This window comes from Ambystoma mexicanum, chromosome 1p (genome assembly GCF_040938575.1).
Source record: "Ambystoma mexicanum isolate Mex_15411 chromosome 1p, UKY_AmexF1_1, whole genome shotgun sequence".
NCBI classification, from domain to species: Eukaryota; Metazoa; Chordata; class Amphibia; order Caudata; family Ambystomatidae; genus Ambystoma; species Ambystoma mexicanum.
The window spans coordinates 793,736,562-793,761,877 of NC_090921.1; the positions used below are offsets into that span (position 1 = coordinate 793,736,562).

Sequence of the window (25,316 nt, forward strand, 5' to 3'; positions counted from 1 at the left end):
GGAATTTTCTCACATGGAGCTCCGGGGGACGTGCTGACAGTCAAGTGGTCTTTCAACCTCCTTTATGCGTTCCCGCCAATACCAGTCATTCCGCTGTTCTCAGAAGATTGCACCTGTGTGGAACCACGATGATCCTGATCGGCCCAGAGAACATGGTATCTGGAGTTGTTGGACATGGCCATCTGCCTCCCCTGGCACCTTCCGAGGAGAGTCGACTTGCTCTCCCAGTCAGTGGGGGTGAGGGGGGCGGGGGGTCTGCCACGCAACCCTCAGCGGCCTGAACGTTCATGTCTGGCTACTGAGAGGCTGAGGTATAAGGAGTGCGACTTGTCAGACAACGTCCTCAATTAGCTCCTTTCAGCTCTGAGGCCTGCTACGTAATCCATTCATGCCTGCAGGTGGGGTGTACGTTATTAATGTGTTGCTGGGAGAGGGATAGGGATCCTTTATCTTGTCCTCTATCCCCTCTTTTTGATTAGTTTGTTTTCTTTGGCCCAGGCGGGCCTGCAGATTGACACTGTAAAGGGTTACCTCGCTGCTATTTTGGTATTCAAGAGGTCCCTGGAACCTGGCTAATTTTTCGCATCCCCACTGTTATGTAGTTCTTGCAGGACTTGTGTAACCAGTTTCCTCCCCGCCAGTTTGTTGATCCAAAGTTTCTTATGGGTGCTCCTTTTGAGTCCCTTCATTCCTGTTCTATTAGATTGCTCGCCTTTAATGTGATTTTCTGGATTGCCATCTGCCTGTTTTACCTCCATATTTGTTTTTTTCCAAAGGGAATGTGATGTTGAGAGTGAAACCCTCATTTCTGCCAAAGGTGGTCTCGGATTTCGATCTCTCTCAGAAGATCCATCTTCCTGTGTATTTTCTCCTCCGCGTCACCCTTCCAAGGCCGAGGAACGATTCCATCAGCTGGACGCAGTACGGGCACTTAAGTTTTACGTCTCTAATACTAGAGAGGCTAGGATAGATGACCAGCTTTTCGTTAGTTGCAGTGCTCGTGCTGGAACCATGCCCTGGTGGATCATTCTTTGCATCTTGGATTACTATGATCTGGCGCACCCCAGAAGTGCCTGCAAGTGCTGTTGGGTTTCGGCTGTGGTAGTCTCTTGCTGTTTGTCTGCTGTCTTTTCAACAGAGCCATGCTCCCGTCGGCAAGAGGAAGCACTGTCTTGCATTGTGCCGCAACACGGAGGACTTTCACCTATGCTACATCTCAAGTAAATATCCCCAAAGACTTGCATTATTGGCTACCCCCTCTGACTCGCGCTGACACGTTGGAACGCTAGTGTGTTTCAACCTAACGCCGCCATCTAATTTGTCTTTTCGTTTTTTTTTGGTGGTTGTTGCGATAGTGTGATCTTGACGTCCCCGATCCCGCCCTCCTCACACCTGACAGCCTATATTACAGCATGGGTACGCGCACCCCGGAACTGCCTGCAAGTGCTGTTGGGCTGTTTGGGTGTGAAGATGTGGGGACGTGAGCTGAGATTCAGTGTGTAATTCACATTTGTTTTTTTTTTCTCTTGCTTTGTGATTTCCTGTGTCTTGTTTAAGATCTGTTCAGTGTCCAACTAGTTGGACTTAAGCTTCAGCACTTTCTATCTTCTTGAACGTACTGGTATACTTATATACGCGAACTCTTTTCTAACTTAATATGTCCTCCAGTTTACGAAGTGGCAAAATCTGTAAGAACTTGTTGCCATAAATCTTTAGATAGGCCAGTTCACCTATTGGTGAAACACCTCAAGTAGGTGCAGGTGATTGTTTGCCCGCTATGGTTGATAGGGTGTTCAAAAAAGATGGGGTGGCAGCAGAGAAGCTGGTCATGCCAGATAATGGAATTGGGGACAATACTGTACAGGACATAGCTTTTTAATTCATGCATGCATAAATTCATGCGAAAACTGAAAAAAGCAATTAAAAGAATAATTTCCAATTAAGAATATGTACAATGGTAATCATAAGTATGCATGAACCACCCCTCGGAGATTCTCCACTCGAAGTGCCTATTATGGACGTTGATGGGGCTCTAAATTTTTCTATGATGGCCCCCACTGTGCTGGCGGAATTAGGAAGACGTACCAGACTCTCTTTGGGCCCCTCTACGCCAGGTTTGGGGTCAGGGGGAGGGATTGATGATGTACATTTACATCACTTACAGAGACCTCCTAAAACTGAACCATTTGTTCCAGTGAGAGTTAGTTTAGCCTGCCAAGAAGTCTTGGGATCGTGTATCCAAGCTTCTGATGTCATTTTGACTAAATCAAATGGGGAGATGGAGCAGGCCCCTAACATCTGCTCGAGTCATGTAAATCAAAAACCTCCACTACTAACAACATATGAGGCATCTCACATTGCCTATTTGGGCTCGTCTTCTGTAGCCCAAGAAATGGACAATGTGAAATAACAATTTCCTGTAATCAGTCGTATATTGAACCGTTTGGTTAAAGGGCACGAGTTGAATCATTTAGAAATCAGGACTCTTCAACAACTCAATATTGAAATGTCAGCGAAGATTAGCAAGATAGGTTTTCTATGTGGCAAAATGGAGTCTAAAAGTGGTGTGGACAAAAATGTTGAAGTGGTAAGTGGGCCACTAATGAGGAATGCGCATTCTCAAACTAATGAACTGTCAGTCATTGCAAAGCATTCTCAGACTCCAGTGTCGGGGAACATTTCCATAATTGGACGAAGTTCCTATGCGCAATCTCTTTTGCCTATGGCTCCGAAAGAGCATGTACCATATGAGGAGGAAAATGGCCCGCCGATCTCACTCCGTTCTGGGAGTGGCATGAATTTCGATAAACTGGAAAATATGATATTACATTTATCTTTAAATCTTTCGCTTTTAGCCTCCCATATTGGTTTAAAGTTCAATGATTCTGAGAATGGTTCCTTTTTAGAGATGCCTGATAGCCCTACTGTTCTTACAAACATCATTGAACAGCAAGAGGGTGGCGTTTTGCAGGATGTGGCCCTAACTCCTTGGAGTGCGAATGTGAATGCCAATACTTGTCCAGAGGGGGCTGCTGCGGGGGGCTTTCTCTTGCGCAAACAAAGGCGTTTACACACGAGGGCCATTAAAAGAAGGGCAAAGAACAAACTTATGTCCAAACAGAAGGGGACAAAATATCTTGTCTCACCAACTAATAGCTCTAATACTGATGGTGTTACAAGCGGTAAGAGCAATGAGCATGCAGCAGAGAATCCAATTCTTGATTTGACGCAGTTGAACGCAGAGAGTAGGCAGGCGCTTCAAATATCTTAAACCCTCTCTAAACCCTCAGTCAATGTACCCGTTTTTAAAGTTGCCACTAACAAAAAGAAAAAAATGTGATGTTAGATGGCAACAATGAAGGACTACACGAGGAAAGGTTTAAGGGCGAACTAACTCAAACAGTACTTCCTTATTCAGCAGCTAGTGGAAATTTAGTTGTTAAAGAAATTAAGCAATCACAACTTTCGTCTTTCTAACCGCTCATTATCAACAATATGAGAACGAACAATGCAGGTAGTGCGCAAGCACCAGGAGTGGTTAGTAATCAGAATGCCATCATGTCTGGTAAGCAGCCTCCTAGTACTGAGGCGAGAATGATGTCTGGTCAACCCAACCCTTTACAGGAAGGTAGGTCCGGTGATACTGCCTTTTTAGGCAGGAATGCAGACGGTGATAGAGCGCTGTCTCCTTCTTGCCAAAATGTAATTAATGACCCAACTAAAACAGTAGAAGCACAGAGGGAGGATTGGCATGAAAGGATGATAACTGGAGATAATACTTCTTCCATCATGGGTTGGATTACTAATTCTGTAATTAACGGGCAAGCTCGTCTCAATCGCTCCTTTATTTTTAAAAATGTAATCGCATTCCGATGCTAAGATTACTTGATTCTTTTGATGTGGAGTGGGTGAAACTGGCCTATGATGACAACTTTAGAATGATCGGTCAGGTCAATTCTTTAATTTTCTTAAAACAAATTTGGGACTACCGAGAGGATTTAGAATTATTAGGAATTCGTATGGTTCTTTTTGAAAAAGAGGATCAGGCATATTCATTTTTAGATTATGAATTGCCTAGAGAGCCCAGTGTCTCGGGGAAGCCTGTAGTTACTACATTATCTAATGCCTAGCAGCCTAAGTTCATAGCACAATTGTCCACCATTGCTTCCAATATTAAATATTGGACATGGGTGGGCAATCTGCTAAAAACCATATTGGAGGTACAGCCCCAACAGGTGAACTCTTAGCTAGGATCATGGATTATACTGTTGGTTTACCTTTTCAGAAATAGATTTTCCATGTAGTTTATCATTTGGTGATAAGTGCAAAGAGAACATTTTAATTAATCAGTTTTTGTTGTGTGGGCTCATGGTCCCAGTTAAGGTCAGCCGAAAGGTTAACCAACAGCGAGGTATCCAGGTAATCCCTGATCTTTCAACAAAGAAGGTGTGGGCTTCACCTCAAAAACACATCCTGTGACCTTGCATTAGACAAGAAAGACACCATAACAATTAACGGAGCTTAGCAAGGACGGTTCCAAACCTAGGGCCCCAACACAGAAATCTTGTGAACTCTTAGCTATATAAGAATTCATAGTTGGAATGGGTGGTTTTAAAAATGTATTTACATGTCTGAATTCGCAGATTATATTTGATATACCATCCATCATATTTCTGCAAGAAACTATACATTTGAATGGCATGCATGTGGATGAATACACCTAATTTTATTAATTGGCTAAAAAAACAGGTTTGGGGCGTACCAGTGGTGGACTTGCAATTTTGATTAACAACAATTTGAACATGCAGGCTAACCTAATTCATACTTCTGAGGCTATATTAGCCATTGAAAACACATGCTCAGATGGTGCTTTAGAGGCGATTCTGGCCATTTGTATATATTACAATCATTCCAGTACCATGATAGATGCGTTAATGGATATACTTGATTCAATTTTAGAAAATGCTTTATTGCGTAATCCAAATTATAAGATCGTACTGGGAGGGGATTTGAACTTGTATTGTTCTATGTCTCCCAAGGCATCTAGTACTCCACGAATTTCAGATACGATGGGTTGGTCGGACTCATTGGGCTGGCGATGGGTTTGTTACTTTTCAACTTGGAATATGGCGTTGGTGAAATTTTGTCATAATGGTCTGGATTATACTTGGCATTGAGGGCCTTCCTGTTTTATGATTGACTTCTTTTTTATTTCAGCAAATCTGTCAAATGGTTGCCAAAAATGTGATGTTATTGGTATAGTGATCATTGTATTATTTCAATCTCTTATGTGATCGGGTTCCGGAACTTGGTTTTGTGGAAATAGAGCGGCCATCTTACTCAGTTGATTGTAACAAGAAACTTTGTAATCGCTTGGTTTACATACTTGGGTCTACTAAAAGATTTGATGAAAAGAAATGTTATTCGATGGAGGATATCACGTGGCTAGAATCATATAATAATTATATTATCTCATGTGCTGTTCGGAGCGAAGACATTTTCTCAAGGCCCGGTATATATGGCATTGTTGGACCTTAGTTCGGCATTTGACTGTGTTATCCGCAACATGTTGTGCTTGAAAATGGTCAAAATGGGGTTTCGAACATTCATAGTTCAACTGCTCGCCATGCTCCATCGAGATACTTGTTATAAAATTCATATTAGTGAATGATAGCAAGCATCACACCTAAACACAATTGCAAGGACAGCAATACCAACTAACCAATCCACTAACCATTTCATCCCTCTGCATACACCTCTCAAACTCTAACCAAACACAACCACAAACCTAAAACGCAGCAATCCGCATAAACTTCACTACACTGCAACAACAAAACACACCACACATAGACTTGCACAACAGCACACAACCACTACCGACCGTAAAACACCCCACGCCCAGCCAACGGACCCACCGGGCTGACGCTGCCAACAGCACATCATTGCTCTCTTGCACTTTTCCAGCTTATTCCCACCAAACTCACTACACCCCCCCCTTTCTCCTTTTTTCAGAGCCGCCAGAGCGCCAGGGGACCACTCCGGTGGTGATAGTGCGCGGTACAAATATACATTAACATATTAATCAGCAAGGGGCGCTCACACTAGGGATGTAACGGTATAACGTTAAAGATACCGTGAACCACTTAATTGAACAAGAATAACCGTCACATTGTTTATACCGTTATACCGTTCATACCGTTAAGTGTGCTTTTCAATCTGATTTGGAAAGGCAGCCGTAGTGTGTGTGTGTAGCCTCCATTGATCTGTGGCATGCAGGTTATCAAGATGGCAACATGTTCATCTTCACCAGTAGCCAGTGGGGGAGCAAAAAGCCTAAATGACCACTTAAGAAAAGCTATTCAGTTTGCTTTGTCAGTTGCAGCTGGCCCCCCCCTCTCCACACGTGTGTTTATGTTTGGTGGAAGCAGGGCATTTCAGTGGAAAGTATTTTGAAAAGCCCAATTCTGGCCCTGGGTGCCTGGTTTTGTTTGTGATGAGAAATCTGTCAATTTATGACCTTTTACAAAGTATTTGTTAAGATTAGCTAACTCCACCTGCTACACCGTGATAACCATGATATACCGTCATTTGGCAAGAAGGTTATCGTACCGTCATAAAACTAATACCGTGACACCCCTAGCTCACACAGGAGATAACTACACAGACCGGTGTAAAGCAGGGGTACAACCTTGCCTCTACTTTAATTTATATCTTCCTGACATAGATGGCATCTGGCAACATATAATCTCATTCCCTGTAAATATAGGACATTTGCAGTTAAATTGGCCCGTGTATGCCGACGACATTTTGTTATTTGACAGAACGCCGTTTGGTCTTCAGAACAAACTACAGGCCTGTTCCACTTATGCCCTGGAGCACAACCTGCGTGCCAACGTTATAAAATAATAAATATTAGTCTTCACTGGAAGAAAGTTAGTTTCTTTATATCATTGGACAATACATGGGATTCCTATTGAAAGATTACCGGTGGTCAGGTATCTAGGTTATGATTTAACTGATCTGTCGTCAAAAGTAAATTGGCAAAGATCGGTTAATCAGAAAACAAGATTTCTGCTTTCTCAATTAAAAATTATCTTTAAGCGATTTTGTAAGTTTTTTCCCTAAATCCAGCATTACAATTTTACTTTATGAAAGTGAAACCAATTCTTCTCTATGGTCTCGATTTATGTCTCTATGATATCAGTGTATATTTTAATTCAATTCAAGCATTAATTTAGAAGCAACTGCTAAGGATGCTTAACTCCATTCCAAATTCATGTATTCGTATTGAACTAGGTTTATCTAGTTTAGCTGCCTGTTTTCAGTGGAGAAAACTAAATACATATGCTAAAATGGTCAATCCCCCCAAAAAATTCATTACATCAAGAATTTGCTCATATGCTTTTAAAATCCAAGCCACAGTCTGTGGTTAGCTTTCAAAAAAGAATGGAAGGGACTCTGTATAAGATCAATAGTACGAAGCAAGATCTTAGGGTACGCACAGCATATGCAAAGAAAAAATTATATGGTTCCATGTGTTGAAATCGTGGCAAAAATGGCCGTGGACACAAAATATTGCGGCAAAAAGGCTGTGGTTTTGCCGTCGCAATCCATGTAATGGATGCAGGGGACACCCCCACAACCCCTGTACCTATTATACCGTTTAAGGGGAGCGGGGGAAACCCCTGGAACCTCCGCTCCCCTTAAATGGTGTAATGGGGTACACCTTTAATGGGTCAAACCACAGCATTTTTGCAGTGTTTTTTAAAAAGAAATATATATATATATATATATATATATATATATTTTTTTTTTTTTTTACAGTCGACATTTTTGCTGCGATTTTATCACTGCATACCAATTATATGAATGGGATTGGTCCTCAACTATAGATGAGATTGGCGGCTATCCACTTTACAGGGAATTTGTGTTATTCACTCATAAGATTGCCAAGATTAAGATATGTTGAATGTTTTCCATGTGAAAAAACTTGTTCTCTTTATATGTGATTTGAAATGAATCAACTGCATACATTGGAACTGACTAAACATTGGATTAAAAGTGTGTCAGATAGCTGTAGATATTGTATGTCTCCCGAGCATTCGGAAACCATAAAGCATTTAGTTTTATATAGTCTGCATTATGAAGAGGTTAGGATTGCTCAGTTGGGTTCAACCACAGTACGCAATATGTGCATAGCAAGAGAATCTTTATGGGCCAAGTGTATGGCGAGCCCCAATAATTAATTTATGTTCGCCTTGGGCTGGTGGTTAGTAAAGATTGAATCGGATTTGATTAACCTGATGCCCTCTAGAAATGTCTGATAAAAGGCTTAACTGTTTGAACAGATGGTTAATAATGTTTTTTGGTGATTCCAACAATGAAAAGGATTTGGGAAGATGTTATGAGAAGGGAATATAGCATTGTCTAGATATGAAAAACATGTTCCGCACACACTACAAAAATTTTGTAGAAAGGAGTGTCGAAAGTTTGATACCAATTTATGAATAAGTTGGAGAGAACAGAGTAAAATGAAAGAGAACAGTAATTTGGTAAAGCTATAAGATTGATTTAAGTTATGAGGTTTGTTTTGTTGAATCGCTAAAGAAAATTTATATTTTCTTGGTTTGTAGTAAGAGGTGTATGTCTTATGATGTATATATTTTGTGTATATCTTTTTAAGTGAGTTTAGGTTTTTAAGTATGTTCAGATGTTTTTGCATGTTTTAAGTTTGTTTTAAATATTTGTAAAGCTAAAACTGTAGAGGAATTTTATATGAAGTATGTTTAAAGTTTTTAAAACTAAAATACACTAACATTTTTAAAAAATTAAAGAAAAAATTGTATTATCTTGCTGGTCCTGATGGTCTCAGAGCTCATTCTACCAGCCATGCAGAGAGAGTCCCAGTTGTAGTTATATGTTGCGCTGCGTGGGCATCGTTGCACACGCTGGCAAGGCATCAATGCTTGGATTCTCTTGGAGCCAGGAGGCAGTTTTCCAGAGTTTTCTCATTTGTGGTGTTTTTGCTTCCTCCAGGTTTATGTACTGCTTTGGGAGTATATCATAAATCCGTGGGGAGAAAAGAGCAGATTACTTGCCTCTCGGTAATGTTCTTTCTGATGGATAGAACATTACAGAGAGGTAAGTAACTTGTTCTTCTGGTGTCCATTTCCTGCTTTCAGATGCAGAAATCTGCATTTCGTGTCACAAGGACAGTGGTTCTATCAACTGATCTATTTTCCCAAAGGTGGTTTCGGAGTGCCACATTTATCAGGAGATTGTGTTACCATTTTTATTCCCAGATACCCATTCAAGGGGATTGGGTCCTCCGACGTATTCCAAATGTATGACGGCTAATCACCACAGCTGTGCTGCTTCAGAACATTTTCTGCGTCCTGCGTCGACGATGTCGTCCTCGAGGGCCTCCGTCGAGCCGACGTCACCGGATGTTATAAGTAGGACGCACGACGCCCGTAGCCTCAGTTCCGTTTTTTCAGTGTTCGCTTCGGAGATCTCGGCGCACCTCGGTTCTTCTGAGTTTCCTTTCGGTTCTTTCGAACTTGTTCTTTGTGAAGATTCATGATGTCTTCGTCGTCTTCCACCCCGCGGTCGGATTTCAAGAAGTGTCGGGACTGCGGTTCCAAGATGTCGCTGACAGACCCGCACGACACCTGCCTCTGGTGCCTCGGGGAGGACCACGCTACGGACGATTGTGACTAATGCCATTCACTCCCGTTGAAGGCCTTGCAGGAGCGGAAGAAGAAGCTTTCGATAGGTAGGGTTTCCAAACCCCATAAACTGAGGTCCACTGGTCTTTCGACCGATGATTCAAGGGGCGACTCTCTGCATCGTAGGCGTAAGTCCAGTGGGTCTCTGTCCCGGAGTGGGTCCCGCCATTCCTCTGCCTCTTGGAGGCACTCGCGGAAGTGCCGTCACCGGTCGCCTTCCTCGTCCAAGGACTCCACCCGTCGGTGGGTTGCTTGTCCCACCAAGTATTCGACTCCTGAGGAATGGGCTGCCTTCCGTAAGGAGATGATGGCTATTTTTGAATCGCAGGGCTCCGGTCCGTCCACGCCTTCGAGAGGAGCCGGCCATGAGCATACTAGAGCCACCACACGCACGCCTTCGGGCTTGGGTGGTCGGCCCAATCATAGAGCACCTTCGAGGTCTCGATCGGACAAAGTGGATCTAGACATGCCCGCTCCAGGTCCCAGTCCTCGACACCCTCAAGACCGTCGGAGCCTGTGAGGTCTTCTTCGAAGACGTCGATGCCATCGGCGCCGTGTCTGTCGAGAGGTGCACTCGAGGCTCCGGCTCCGCGGAAACCCTTGACGCCATCGGCGCCGAGGCCGTCTAAGGACCCGCTCGGGGCACCGCCCTCGAGGAATGTGTCAAAGCCGTCAGCGCCACGCTCGACGTCGATGCCGATTCCATCGACGCTGCTTTGTCGGAGGTACCCCGTGGCACGGTGGAACCCCCTAAAAAGGCTCTGGCCAAGTCTAAAAATGTCTTTGTCACTTTTTCTGTGCCCCCATTCCAGCCTCTGGATTATATTTCTGAGGTGGAAGAAGGGTCTGAGGAAGGAGGTTTGGTTCCTGATGAGGTACCTGATGAGATTTTGTCTAGTCATAGCCAGATTGAAGACCTGCGTCAGTCGTCGTACGACGCCAGTGGTCTGGACACCTCAACGGAGGTGGAGTTTGGTAGGCCTGAGCCTGGCACGCATGTCGAGTCTTCAGACCGGTGGCTTATGTCAAGGGTGTCTGAGTACTTGGGGTGGTCTGCGCCCCCAGTGGATTTTCTGCAGGACGACCTGACGGATATCCTGGACCTAGGTCCACCAATTGACCCGGTTCTGCCATTCCATATGGCATTGCAGAGAAGGGTGGCTGCAGCTTGGACTACTCAGGAGAATCTCCTGGCAGTAGGAAAGTCGTTGCCGAAAAATACCGCTCAGCCAGTGGCGACCCCGGCTACTTGTCTGTGCACCCTACTCCGTAGAGTTTGGTGGTGCAGGCGGCCACGACCCCCGCTCAACAGGCGTCATACCCTACCATCCCTCCTGATAGGGACGACAAGCATTTTGACGGTTGGGCGAAGAAAGTGTTTTCTTCAGGGGGTATGGCTTTGAAAGCAGTCAACTCTGTGTGTGCCCTAGCATGTTTCACTCATAGTCTGTGGAATTGTCTCTTTAGCGGCTGAACATACTCCCAAAGGGGAGGAACGGGATGGCTTTCTCACTCTTGTACAGGATGGCAACGATGCCTTGTGTGAATCCGTTCAGTCTGGTCTGGACGTGGCAGATTGCGTCAGCCGGTCCATGGTGGCAAGCACCGTAATGCGCAGATTTGCGGTTTGCTCCGGATCTACTAGCCCGACTTCTCAACATGCCTTTTGAGGGTGACCACCTTTTTGGCAGCAAGGCTGATGAGAGCCTTGAGAGGTTGCAGACCTCGATGGCTGCAGCGAAGTCGTTGAGCGCTGCAGTTCGCCAACCTCCGCCTTTGAGTCCTAGGGGACAGTAATGGAGAGAAGGTTCCTTTCATTACTCAACCTTTGGTAGAGCGAGAGGAGCTGCAAGTCAAAGGGGCCAACATAGGAGTACCAGAGGTGGAAAACAAGGTATTTAGGGACTGACGAGTAAGGTGGCGATAAGCGAGGCCTGTCGTCAGGCAAGGAATATATACAAGTTAATAGATACAGATACAGATACAGATGCAGATAGATACAGAATATACAAAAGATATTATATGCACACGCTACCCCATAGTTGAGGCATTGTGAAAAAAGTGTGATGGCTAGCAGGCTGGTCAGTGCTAGGCGAGGTCCTGGGCAGTCAACCATGCTTTGGTCTTACTCTTTAAGGCGTGGAACGAGGGTTCAGCTCTGAGAGGGTTGGATAGTGAGTTCCAGAGTTTCGCAGCGAGGACAGGGAAGCTTGTATCGCCTGATTTCTGCAGTTTGTATCGAGGTATGGAGAGACAGTTAGCCTGGGCGGTTCTGAGAGGTCGGTTGGATGTGTGGTACTCAAATCGGCAGGCTAGGTAGTTGGGTGCTTGGTTGGCGAGGCATTTGTGCGTAAGAGCCAGTGTTTTGAGTGCAACTCTGTGTTACAGCGAGCCAGTGGACGCTCCGTCTAGTGTTAGATATGTGCTGATTCTTGGGGATATTTAATGCCGCTCTGATGGCATTGTTCTGGATAATCTGTAGCTTATTAAGATTACATTGGTTAGTGCCTAGATAGAGGGTGTTGCAGTAGTCGATTTTTGACATGACCAGAGTCCTGGCTAGAGTGGTACCGTTGGCTGGTTTGAGGAAAGGGCGGCAGGCTGTGATGAGCTTGCAGGTGTAGGCCACGGCCGAAGATACAGTGTTTGTTTGTCTAGTGAGGGAAAGGGTGGAATCAAGATAAATACCTAGTGTTTTGGTGTCGCTCGAGACTTTAATGGTATTCCCATCAATGACGAAGGATTTGAAGGAGGGGTCTAGTTTGTTGAGTCTTTGATGACATCCCAAGATTAGGAGCTCTGTTTTATCTTCATTAAGGCAGAGTTCGTGTTGGGCCATCCAAGCTTGGATGACTTGGTAGATGGGATTAACAGCTAATGTGTCACCTGTGTGGTCCCCGGTAATAGGGATGAGTATCTGGGTTTCATCCGCATAATGGGTGTTGGTAACACCCAGATAATCCACAATATCAATTAAGGGTTTCGTAAACACATTGTAGAGTGTGGGGGAAATGCGCGATCCTTGGGGTACCCCCAGGGAACTGGAGAAGGTTCAGCGGCGACAGTGGGTGAGAAGACCCTCATGGACATGTTGTTCAGAAATGAGCTGATCCATGAGTTAGCTTTGTTTCAGAAGTGTGCAGGTAGTTTGAGCTGTCGGCAAAGGATTTGGTGGTTTACCAAGTCAAAAGCTGCCGATGTATCTAGTAAGAGTAATAGGGCCAGCTTGCCCTTATCTTTCAGGTCTTCAATTTGTGTTTTTAGGTCGATGATGGTGGTTTCGGTCCCGTGCCATGGTCGAAAGCCCTATTGTCTGAGGCCCAAAAGTTTGTTGGTTTCCAAGTAGTCTTGGATCTGAAGGTGATAGGCTGCTTGATCCAAAATTTTAAGCAGGAAGGGTACAGTGGTGATGGGCCTGTAATTAGTTGGTATGTTTGCGTCCAGTGTAGGTTTTTTTTTACCAACTTTATTTTCTTCTCATGGACTCAGATTACAAGCTTATATGTGGGAGGTAGCATGCAGAAGTATTCATTATACTTTTACCCTTTCTCGCCCTCCCCATTCCTCTTTTCAGGTCTGTAGGAAGTCCATGAGTTTTAACTTTTATAACTCCCCCCCCCCCCCCCGTCCTTCTTTTAGTCTGTAGTAACATGAGTCCCCTTTCAACCCTCCCTCCCCCCAACTGGTCTGGTTCCGTGTTCCTACACCGTTAGCTTGTGTAGTTGCAGTTCGGGCATTATTTGCCTGAGTTGGTGGTTGTTGTGGGCCCCTTTTGAGGTTCCGTCTAATCGGGGGCCTTAGTTCAGGATCGACCTCAGCAGGTTAGGTCTGTGGAAGTAGGCTTCCCTGTCTGTGACGTAATCTATGAATGGGTCCCACACTGCTCTGAATTTCAAGTATTTGTCTTTTATGGCCCCTACCTTTTCCATTGCCAATGTGTGCCATATTTTGACCCACCAGCACGCGACCACTGGCCTTTCAGAGTTTTTTCATCCTTGGGCCAGGGTTGTTTTTGCCGCGTTTAATAGTTGCGTGATCAGAGCTGCATTGTTACCTGTCTCTGCGTAAATGCCTTCCACTGCGGCGCCTAACAGAATTACCTTTGGGACGTGGGGGAGTTGTCTCCCAGTGATTTCTCTTATGTGTCCCAGTATTTCTTTCCAGTAGATTTCAGCTTTAGGGCAAGTCCACCACATGTGGTATAGGTCCCCTTTGTTGCCACATTGTCTCCAGCAGTTGGGGGAGGGGGGGGGGTAAGCTGGGTTCATTTTGTTTAGTCTGTGTGGCGTTGGGTACCACCTTGTGTGTAGTTTATATGAGGTTTCCTTGATTGTGGTGCATTTGGGTACTTTCTGAGCCCTTTTCCAAATTTGTCCCCACTCCTCCTCCGTAATGGGGGTTCCCAGGTCTTTCTCCCAATTGTCCCTGTATGAGATTCGGCCCTCGATTTGTGCGCTATGTAGTAGTTTATATATTCTTATTGCTTTCTGGGACTGGCCTTCGTGTAGGGTGAGTTCCAGCCTTATGGGGGTTCTAGAGGCCGCCTTCTTCACCCTTGCTTGGGAGATCCAGTGCCTGATTTGTATATATTTATATCTCTCCTTTTCCCCTTATGCCGAATTTCTTTTTACATTCATCGAATTTTAAAGGGGATCCCTCGTGGTAGAATTCTTTTAGGAGGAGCGGGCGTGTTTGCCCCCAGTTTGCCCAGAATCTGTCACGTCTACCTGGTGTGAAGTCCTGGTTGTGTGCCATTGGTGTGAAGGGGCCTAGTCCGGGGGCTATATGGCGTTTTCTGAGTGCTGTGTCCCATGCTCTTAGTGAAGTACGGGTAGATTCTAGTAGGTGCCCCTCAGCCCCCTGTCCGTAGGGCATGTAAGGTCCCGAGAGGTATGCCTGTTTCCCCTTCTTCTATTCCCAACCATCCCTTATGTGGATTCCCTCCCATCCATTTCAGCATAGGGGCTATCCGGGCTGCTAGTGCGTATCTTTCTATCTCGGGGAGTCCCAGCCCCCCAAGTAAAGGTGGACTTTTTTAGTTTTCTGCACATTTGAAGGAAGATTTCTATCGGGAGGGAGGTGATTACATATAGGAGGCGGGGTAGGAGGGTCATCTTGAGCGCAGTTATACGCGCGAACCATGAGAGTTCCTGGGCATCCCATCTCGAGAAGTCTTCCTTAAATTGTTTCCACAGTGGGACTATGTTCTCCCCGTATAAGAATCTGTATTCCTGTGTCAATTGGACGCCTACATTTTCTATCAATTTGGGCTCCCAGGTTATTGGGTGTTGCGCTGCCATTTTTTGGTGTATCTTCTCCTCTTCAGTTATGTTTAGGGCTTTCGATTTTCCATAGTTGATGGTAAACCCTGATACCTTAGTGAAGTCTTGTAATCTTTTCAGGGCTTTCATTAATTATTCGGCAGTGTCCCTTAGGAACAGTAGGATGTTGTCTGCCTATAGTGATATTCTATGTTCTATCCCTCCTGCTATTACCCCTTTTATTTCTTGATCATGTCTTAGGGTTTGTGCCACTGGCTCCATTGCCATTGCAAATATAAGGGGGGATAGTGGGCATCCCTGCCGCGTACCTCCTACGGATTTGTATTGTATTTGTGGGTCTGCCGTTAATTATGAATGTTGTAGAGGGTAGTTTGTAATTTGTCTGTTGGCGGGTTCGCTTTCTGGTGCAGGGGGCTCAATGCGCCATATGTGTCTGATATCTTTTCCGTGTGATGTGGGGCCCCTTCGAGGTGTTTGGATTCTTCCCGTTGTTCTGGAGTCCTGCTGATATTTGTCCCAAGGTGGTCTCCCTCCTTCCGTGAGTTTTGTGCTTGTGGAAGGGGTATACTGTTTGCTCTATTCGGGGTCGCCTCTTTCTCTATTGTCCCCTTAGGCACTTAATTAGCTGTACCTGTGGTCAATGGGGTCCCCCGTGGGCTCTTCCTTGAGTATATGTGTGTATGGAATGCTTTTAGCGGCCCTTTGTTTGGTGGCTGTTTTAAAGTTGCTCCCGGGGGGCTCAGGGCCTCGCTTTCACCTGCCTCTGCCGCAGCTCCTCTTGTACTGTCCTGCTGTGCTGTCCTGTTGGGGGCACTAAGGCGGCTTTGTGTGCCTGGTAGGATCTGGGGAGCCCGGGACTCCCACTGGCGTAGATCCCACAGCGTGTGCGCTGGGAGTGCGTGTGGTTCAGTAGACTCGAAACAAGTTGTGCAGCTGCTTGCGCCCTGGGGTGTGGGCCTTGAGTGTGTTGCCCGTATAAAGGGTGTGCAGTGGGAGACCGCTGCCGGTTGTTGGGGTTAGCGATCGGTGCTTTCCTGGTACTCTCTTAGGGGTGTGGGCCGGCTTTCAGTGTAGGAGGGAGTACACCGTTTTCGGGCACTTTGTTTACTTTGCCCGTCCCCTTGCAGGCTACTTCACGTACCTTCCGGGGGTCGTAGGCTGCAGGCGGCTTCCTGCGGATTGCTGGTCGCACCGGGCTGCTCCGGGTCTCGGCTGGGTCCCTTCTTAGTCTGTCCGGGTGATTTGGGTCGATCGCTCATGGTGGAGGAGGAGTGTGGTGACCGGATCAGCTCCGGGGGCCAGCTGGAGTGAAGGTTGGTGTCTTTTTTTGGGGTTGGGGACCAGACCTCAGGACAGCGCCACCGTGGGGGGGGGGCGTCACCACCACCTGTCTGGGTGTCTCCTCGGTTCTCTGCCGTGTACCGTTGCCGTCGCTGGAGGCTTCTGAGTCCCAGTCTGCTTTTCCTCCGTTCCCGCGCCTGTGACAGCGCTTTCGGCTCTCGGTCGGGAGGGGGCTGCTGTCCTCTGTATGGGTAGCGGGTAGCAGGCTACAGGTTCAGTGGGTGTCGGCTTGACACCGTGTGCAGCAGACAAGCCCACCTGATGTCGGGCTGGATCCTTCGATGCGACCGGCTGTCGTTGGTTGTGGCGGGGACTCGGCCCGGGCCCCCTCAGTGCTTTCGCTACGTTGGTAAGCGGGGTGGTTGCGGGCTGCGGGATGCGATAGAGTTCAGGTTGCCGGTGCTCTTAGGTGGATGAGTCGTCCGACACCCGTCGCTTTCCCGGGTTTACGAACTATTTATGCGTTTTCCTTCCTTTTGATTTTCTTCGTGCGGGCGGAGGAGCGGGGATATGCGCCCTCACAGGGTGGCGGCCATCTTGGAATCCCCAGTGTAGGTTTTTAAGAAGGGGATAACCCAGGTTATCTGGACAATACCTGTGTTAAATGAGGAGTTAATAAAGTCGGTAATGAATGGAGCTATTTTGTGGGATGCCCCCTTGACAATAGGAGCTGGGCATGCATCACCCTCGCAGTTGGAAGGTTTGAGGTTGTTAATATTTTCAACCTGAGTGGTAGAGAGAGGCATAAAACTAAATGGTTTGAGTGTGAGTGCAAGGTTTGGATGCGACGTGCTGGGTGTTGCATTGAGGGTCAATCTGGAGGCACATTTTTATATCGTTAATTTGGCTTGGAGTGTGGCAATTTTACCCAGGAGCGCTTTTTGAATATTAACGCACCAGGTGCAGTCTTTACTACAAGTGTCCAGGGGTGCTTAGGGGGATTCCAGTTCTTTTAGAATCTTACTTTGGTGTTTGATTTGGCTTGTAGGATCCGCTTATTGCATGTCTTTTTTTTAGCCTGGAGGATGGCGTCTTTATAGTTCAGGGAGGCTAAGGCGAGACTAGCTTTATTCATTTCAGTAGGATTGCTTTTCCAGCGAGCTTCTAGGTTCAGTTTTTCTTTACGTAGCGCTCTCAACTGCGGTGTAAACCAAGAGTTGAGGTGAGCCCGTGGTTTAGGTTTCCTGGATTTAACAGGAGCAATAAGGTCGAGAGCTTTCAGCATAGTCTGATTGAACATGTCTACCAGGGCAGTAGGATCAGTGCAGGTAGAGGAGAGTTCGTTGAGAGTTGGGAGGAGAAGTGGGAGCAGTTTTCCATGTGTTATGTGTCTCTTATTTCTTGTGCGGATTGCAGGCGCAATGTCCTGTGTGCTCCTGATGTTATTAGCTGAGATGTTGAAAGTAATCCGGTGGTGATCAGTCCAGGCACACGGTTTGTTAGACTCAATTTTGATTTCGCAATTTAGATCGGCTAACCAGTCAAGAGTTCTGCCCTTAATGTGTGTAGGATCCCTGATGCGTTGAGTAAAGCCTAGGTTAGATAGTAAGTTAATGATGTCCATAGCTATGGTGTCATTAGGGTCTTGAAAGCCAAGGTTAAAATCGCCTAATGGGATAATTTGCAATTTCGTTTTGGTGTTGTCAGCAAGGATGTGTGAAATGTCTTCTGCAAAAGAAGATATAGGTCCAGGAGGCCTATAAATAAGGTGCAGTGTGATGGTTCGGTTGGGTGATGTGGCTAGTTTCACTGAAAGTAGCCCTGCTGACGTGATCTGTTGGGTGGGAGTGATACAAAGATTAATTGAGTTTTTATGTATGAAGGCAATGCCGCCTCCTTTGGTTTGACTGGTGTTGCGATCGCTTCTAATGATTGTGTATCCAGTGGGGAAAGCCAAAGAAAGAAGTGGTCTTGAGGCTGCATGGAGCCAGGTTTCCGTGATGGCGATAAAGTCGAGGTTGTGCATGGCAACAGGTTCAGCGCATGCCACCCACCTTGTGTGCACATTTGAAAGGGAATCATGCACATGCACATGCACTGTTCTGCTAATGGCTCTGGTACCATCCTCTCTCTGTGAGAACACCCATAAACGAGTACACTAGTCACTACTGTGAGTAACATTTCCTTATTGCGTTCTTTCATTCAGACTTTGTCCCCATGTTCCTCAATTTCATACCAAGGATTTCCTTTTGGGTATTTTTTCAGACTGATGTGTGCGATGTATTCAACAATGACATGTTTATGTTTCGTCTATTGCTTTTTTCTTTAAGACTCATTTTATTTCTCATCCATTACTTGTCATACCTTTCCTCAATGATTTATGGCATATTTGGGCATCTCTTCATACTATTCTCAAATGCTTCCATTCACACTTTCCTAATCCCTCCTGAAACCAACAAATATGCTTTTTTTATCTCCCTTTCTCTCGCCCCTTCAGGTGAAGTCGTTTGTGAGCCTCCCAATAATAAGCTGGATAAGTTCTGTGGCACTCTGCACTGGAAGGAAAACAAGTATCCACTGACCAATCAGAGCATGCTTCTACGCGGTTGTATGCTGAGGAACACGGAGTCGTGCTTTGGACTGGTCATCTTTGCAGGTAATACTTTAGGATGGAGGTTCATTGGACATAGGGTTCATAGGACAGCTGATATTGGTTTTTGATGGTCCTTACAATGAGGGCTTAAAATACTGTGGGGATAAGGAAATCATTGTGGTTGACACAGGTTGTTGAGATGCAGGATGCAATATTTATAGGCAGAGGCCTAGTAACTGGGCTGTATTTGTGGTCTACATTGGGTTTCACAGTGGGGAAACGAGCGCAAGGTGAGGGAGGCAGTGCGTGTATGTGCCTTGTTGAGGTAGCCTGGTGACCTAGGTGCGAAGCACAATGTTGGAATTTTGATGTGAATCTATCCTCCTTCCCTACTATGCCTCTGCACTTCATCTTTCAAGTTGAACTTGTCCTCCCATCATTGTTATAGGACATCCCTGTTTGGGATCTCTGATCTGGCTTTTGGCTCCTATACTCTTGTCATTTTCTAGTTTATACCCGTTTACTGTGTTGCAAATTTTCCTCCATTCTTGAACTTTGTTATGCCTTTAGTCTGTCATTCTTTAGGGCTCACAGGGCAGGGATACCGCAAAGGTGTCCCTTATTACCCCTGGGTGAGTAAGCTCACCCAGACAAGTTAATAGTTGGTGGCAGTGAGACTTGGATTTGGCTCCTTGTGTGGCCATTTTACCACACAGTGAGCCTTTCAGACCCCATAAGTGGCCCCTAAAATGCCAGGTCTGGTCTAAATCCTGTACTCTGGACACTATGGTATGCCTGTTGTGACATGAGTGCCCATGTGTCGTTACTTCTTACTGAAGCTCTGGCTGTGTGTAGAATTCAGTAGAACATCAATTTCTGCCAGTATTTGGTAGCCCCCTCAAGGTTTTGCAGATCTTTCTGATGCTTGCTTCATTGTTTTCCAGTGAGCTAAATCCAGGTGTCACAGGGGGTGCAACTCTCTAGGGCCTCTTGGAGACCTACCGCCAAGGCACCCATTAGACTCCCTGGCTCAGAAGAGAGTTTTGGCTGTAGCAATATACTTTAAAACAATGCTGCATGAGGTGTGGCCATTCCTTTTGACCACAGGAAGACTTCATTTTGTTCCTGGAGATGGAGTCTCCAAGTTGTTTAAAGACCAGCAACCAGGTAATTGTATTTTGCTGCTATTTTGTGATTGGGTAGTGTTAATATGCATTTTTTAGAATCCGCCCTGCGGACAGGTTCTGAGAGGTCACTCTATTCTGGTGATCAGGGAAAGACACTAATGTCTAGCCAAACTATATCCAGGTAGTGTGACTGAGTAGTAAGGCTTAAGCCTATGAGTATACTGGTGTTATGAAGGGTTCAGTTAAGCACACACACAGCACACATAATTCAAGTTATGAAGAATGTTTACAAATAGTTACATTTTTAGACCTTAAACTCCTCAATTCAAGTAACCGGCAATTAAACTTCAAAACATGAGGAAACGAAGATGGCCGCCGACACTAGATGGATATGTCCGCAGGGCTACTGTGCCTGCCGAAAATGAAAGCAGTTTCACCAACCCCAGAGCTGCGAGAGGCCACACAGGCAGTGGGACCCCCGGTCCTGAGAGCAAGGACTATGGGGCAAGCAGAGGCGCAGGATTGCAGAACACCGGCGGCTGCCATGGGAAGTGAAGCGCTGCTGCCCCGGCCTGCTTGCGAGGTGGCAGACGGAAGCGCAGGAGAGCAGCAATCAGAGGGACCTCCCACGCTTCTGAGCAAATGGAGTGGGGAAAGGATCGAGGCGGAGGGGTTCGAGGACTCTTCCTTGTTCTTGGGCATACAGAGCGGGGAAGTAACCAAGGCAGCGAGGACCCCGTGCAAATTGGAGGACCTGCTCCAAGTTAAATGGAGCAGACAAAGAATTGAGGCGGCAGGGACCCAGTGGCGCTGCGCCGGGACCAACGGGTGCAGGGTGGCCGGTCCCGGGCAGAGGCATTGAGCAGCAGCAGAAGGAACTGCTGCAGCCTGGGACAGGAGGCGGCACCTGGGAAGCTCATGGGTAGCCTGCCGTGTGGCCCGGAGCTGCACAGTAGAACGAGGTGCCCAGCCTTCAGCCCACGCAGGGCCTCATTGCAGACAGGATAGGCGTGCCCAGCAGGGACCCAGAAGCACGCTAATGAATGCTGTGCAGCGGCAGTGAGGACGGAAACCCCCTCGAGAGTTAATGCAGGAAGGTTCTCTGTGCATGGGAGGAAATCGGCAGCAAAACACTGGCAGCAAAAGGTGGAGAGGGCAGCCCATTCAGGGAGCACCCACTGGGCCCCAGAATATAGGGGCTGGTGTAAGAACCCAAGGGCGCTCAAGGAGCAGAGGGGACCCAGAGTGGGAAGCCCTGCTGCCCTGGACATGCTTTGGAAGGGCTGAAGCAGGGTTGCACTGGGGCCACCGCCTTCAGGCCCCAACACACACCCACCAGGCCGGTGATGGAAGCGAGATGTTCCACAAGGACTCCGGGGGCATCAAGGTAGACCCCCGATTGGCAGTGGGTAGCAGTTGGACCTGGCCCGGGGAGAACAAACATTGGGCCACCCCGTCGGACAACGCCTGGACAAGCAGCCACTGGGCCCCGGTGGCACTGAGAAAAAGACAAAACGAGGAGGTAACAATACAGGAGGACACTTCCTGTATGTAAGTATGTATGCCATCTTATATAGCGCCAGCAGCCCGCAGGCATCGGGGCGCTTTTACAAACACAACAACAAATTATACTGACAACAAAAAACTAAGAAGCTAAACTGTAACCCTCCTGGTTCTATATTCCTGAACTCAAATTGTAGCTAAACGGAAAAGTCATGAATCACCTAAACAGGTGGGTCTTCAAAATTCTTTTAAAGTTCAAGTGATTTCCTTCCGATCTGAGTTCCAGTGGGAGTCTGTTCCACTCGTGTGTTGCCAATACTATAAATGATCTACCCAAACCTGTCTTGAGCTTGTGTTTAGGTACTAGGAGTAAACTTTTACCTTCTGACAGTTACTGTCTCTGTGGGATGTACATTTCCAGACGATTTTTTAGATGGCAATGATCCTCTCTTCTACCCTAAGCCAATGTAACAATCTTCTGGCCGGGGTAATATGCTCACCTCTCCTTAGTTTCTTCACTATCCTCACTGCGTCATTTTCTATGACTTGGCATCTAGCTAGGTCCTTTGCGGTTGCACCAATGAGAAGAGCATTGCCATAGTCCAACCTTGATACCACTATAGACCTATCTATTGTGGCTATGTTGCTTTCATTTAAATACGGACTGATGGCCTTCATTAGATGCAAGTAGTAAGCTATATTTTTGAGCAGATAATTCACCTGTGCTTCAGAATTAACAGAAGAGTTGACCATCATTCCCAAAGTTTTAACCTGGTTGGATTCTTGGATTTTGGCTTCGTTTATCTTGAAGGTCTCATACTCATTCCCCAACTTTGTTATAATTCGACTGGACCCGAACAGCATAAGTTCAGTCTTAGTATTATTAAGACACATCCAATTTCGCTGCATTCATTCGTTGATTTTGCTGTACACCATAGCAATCTTCTCACTATCCTTAGTATAAGATCCCTTTAATTCTATGACGAGCTGCGTATCGTCCGCATAGTTGGTAAAAAACACTCCGGCTTCCACCAGAATGTCACACAGACTTTGCATGTAAATGTTAAATAACATTGGGGAGAGACTAGCACCTTGAGGGACTCCGAATAGGATTAAAATCGAATCCCAAAAATTATTCCCCCAATGCACTTGGCGGTCTGTCTCGGACTCCCCCCGGGGAGAGGGAGCGTTACCTGGGTGGGAAAGGCACCCACACACACATGCTTCTCAACGGTGCAGGGAGAAGATCCATCAGCGAGACCCTCTGTGGGTTCCCACGCTAGGGGGAGCAAGGAGTACTGAGGCCAGGCCCTGCTAGCAGAGAGGTGGTGGAGATCCAAGGCAGGAGGGACCTAGCGGGGGAACTCCCCTCACAGCAGACGGGAGGGACCTGGTGGAGGGCAGTGGAGGAGACTGAGGGCCCTTTGTCAAAGACGACGGTCGGAGGCCTTGAGTCTGGGAGAGTGGGGTGGATGTCCAAAGCATCTAATGAGGCCATTGAGATTAAACCCGCATATAACGGCGGGGGGGATAGTCGTGATGACTAATACCCAGGACCTGGAGATGGTAAATAATTTACTGACTGATTCAGCAAGTTACAAAAAACTGAAAAAGGACCCTACGAAAGATATCAAAGTGGAAATTGACCAAGTAGTGAAATATGCATTTGACCGTGACTGGGTCACGGAGAATGAACATGATTTCTTAACAACCAGCCAGGGTCGCATTCCGACCCTATACGCCTTACCTAAGGTGCATAAAAACATAACAAACCCACCTGGTCGTCCCATAGTTTCAGGTTGCGGTACTATACTCGATTCATCATTATGCAAATTTATTGATACATTTCTAAAACCTCTGAGTATGAAAACAAGGAGCTATCTGCGGGACACCATCAATACTATTCAAATTTTTGAACATATAGAATTTGATGCAAGTAAACCTATCCTAGTTACAATGGAAATAACCTCTCTATATACCAGTATTCCTCAGGCACAAGCCCTAGAATGCATGCTGGAACTTTTGACTGAATCGAACACACAACAGAGGGTGCCAATCAATTTCATCATGGAATTGATGGAATTGGCATTATGCAAAAACTACTTTGAGTTCAATGGGAACTTCTTCTTACAGACAAGAGGCACCGCGATGGGTGCCGCTTTCGCACCAAGTTTGGCTATTCTTTTCATGGCCAATTTTGAAACTGAACATATTCTTTGTGAATACAACCCCTTCCAAAAATCGGTTTCACATTGGAAGCGTTACGTAGACGACGTTATTTTCATTTGGGAAGGACCAGAAAAGGAACTCCTGGAGTTCTTTTCTTGGCTGAATCGGATTGATACCAATATTCAATTCACACTTGAATACTCTAAGAATCAAGTCATTTTCCTGGATCTTATCATCAAGCATCAAGATGGAGAGCTTAAATGTTGCCTTCACAGAAAATCCAGTGCAAGGAACACATTGTTACATTACACGAGTGACCATCCTCAGCATTTTAAGGATAATCTCCCATACGGGCAGTATTTACGTATTAGAAGAAACTGCACTGACATTCATGACTTTAATCAACAAGCGGATGAGTTAGATATTAGACTCTGAGAGAGAGGTTATCCAAAAACACTCATCAAAAGGTCTCGCAAACAGGCACGCTTTATGGACCGTGCTCTTTTACTTACCACGAAAACCCAACATTCAGAGAATAATAACATGACATGTGTTCTCACACATGGCATCAAAGCTTTTCAAATTAAGAAAATTATCCTGAAACATTGGGATATTATTAGACTGGATCTACCTGAGGAGCCTTTACCTAGTTTTCCCTTCAAAAGGGCTCCCAACATTCGCGATAAACTGATTCATTCAAGCTTCCGCAAAAATTAACCAAAAATTGGTTTATGGGATCTGCGTTCAACCAAGGGTCACTACCCATGTGGTTCCTGCAGTGCTTGTACTTTTACCAGAAAAATGAAAGCTTTCAAAATAAATTAACGAGTATGGACTCTGTCCAACCTTACTAATTGTAAAACCAAAAACGTGGTTTACTGTATTGAATGTCCGTGTGGACTACGATACGTCGGAAAAACCAGCAGAGCAGCACATGTTAGAATTGCGGAACATCGATCACGCATAAAATGCAAAATTGTGACGGCACCTCTAGTTAATCACTATTTGACTTTGAAACACTCACCTAACAACATACTATGGTGGGTCTTGGAAACAGTTAAAAACTCTACTAACACACATAAAAGTCTGTTGGAGAGAAAGGCACGGTGGATCTTTCGATTCGGTACCCACACCCACGGACTGAATGAGGAATTCATTCGACCTCTTTAACTCTGCCACATTCCTTAATCACACTCCCTCTGTTGAAAAGCCATTATTCAGACCTTGCAGAAGCAGGATTTGTGTTAACATTTCTTTAGGCACCCACTTACGTGCCCGCTCATGTCTCGAAACTGAGTGTACGCACTAGGTTGCACATCCAGTCGATGCTTTCCCGCCCGCGGTTTTGATACCGTAGGTTTTGGTTTAGTCCAGCCGGTTCTAGTGGGCAGTACACCTCAGGGTTTTTGTTGCCCCTTTTACGCGAATGAAAGGTCCAGGTTTCGGACACTCCCCCTCTCACAGGGTGTGTTTCCGATAGCCCGTCCTGGATTGGATTCGCCTTGCGAGCCAATCCACGGGAAGGTGTGTCAGCCCCACACCAACGCGTCATAGCCGAGTGAGGATTCTCACAAGGAACGCGGCTTACGGACACAACGTCATTACGTCGGCCATTATACATCAGGGAAACCTG

At 46.2% G+C, this 25,316-nt stretch overlaps 1 protein-coding gene across 3 annotated transcripts in view; it reads left to right on the top strand.

The window, feature by feature from the left end:
• The window catches only part of ATP8B2 (ATPase phospholipid transporting 8B2), a 2,597,648-nt gene that overhangs the window by 1,183,791 nt on the left and 1,388,541 nt on the right, over positions 1-25,316 (top strand). For all 3 annotated transcript variants that reach the window (XM_069651926.1, XM_069651943.1, XM_069651936.1), the window contains one exon: positions 18,789-18,947. In XM_069651926.1, coding sequence (XP_069508027.1) covers positions 18,789-18,947 — 159 coding nt within the window. The remainder of the gene's footprint in view (positions 1-18,788; positions 18,948-25,316) is intronic.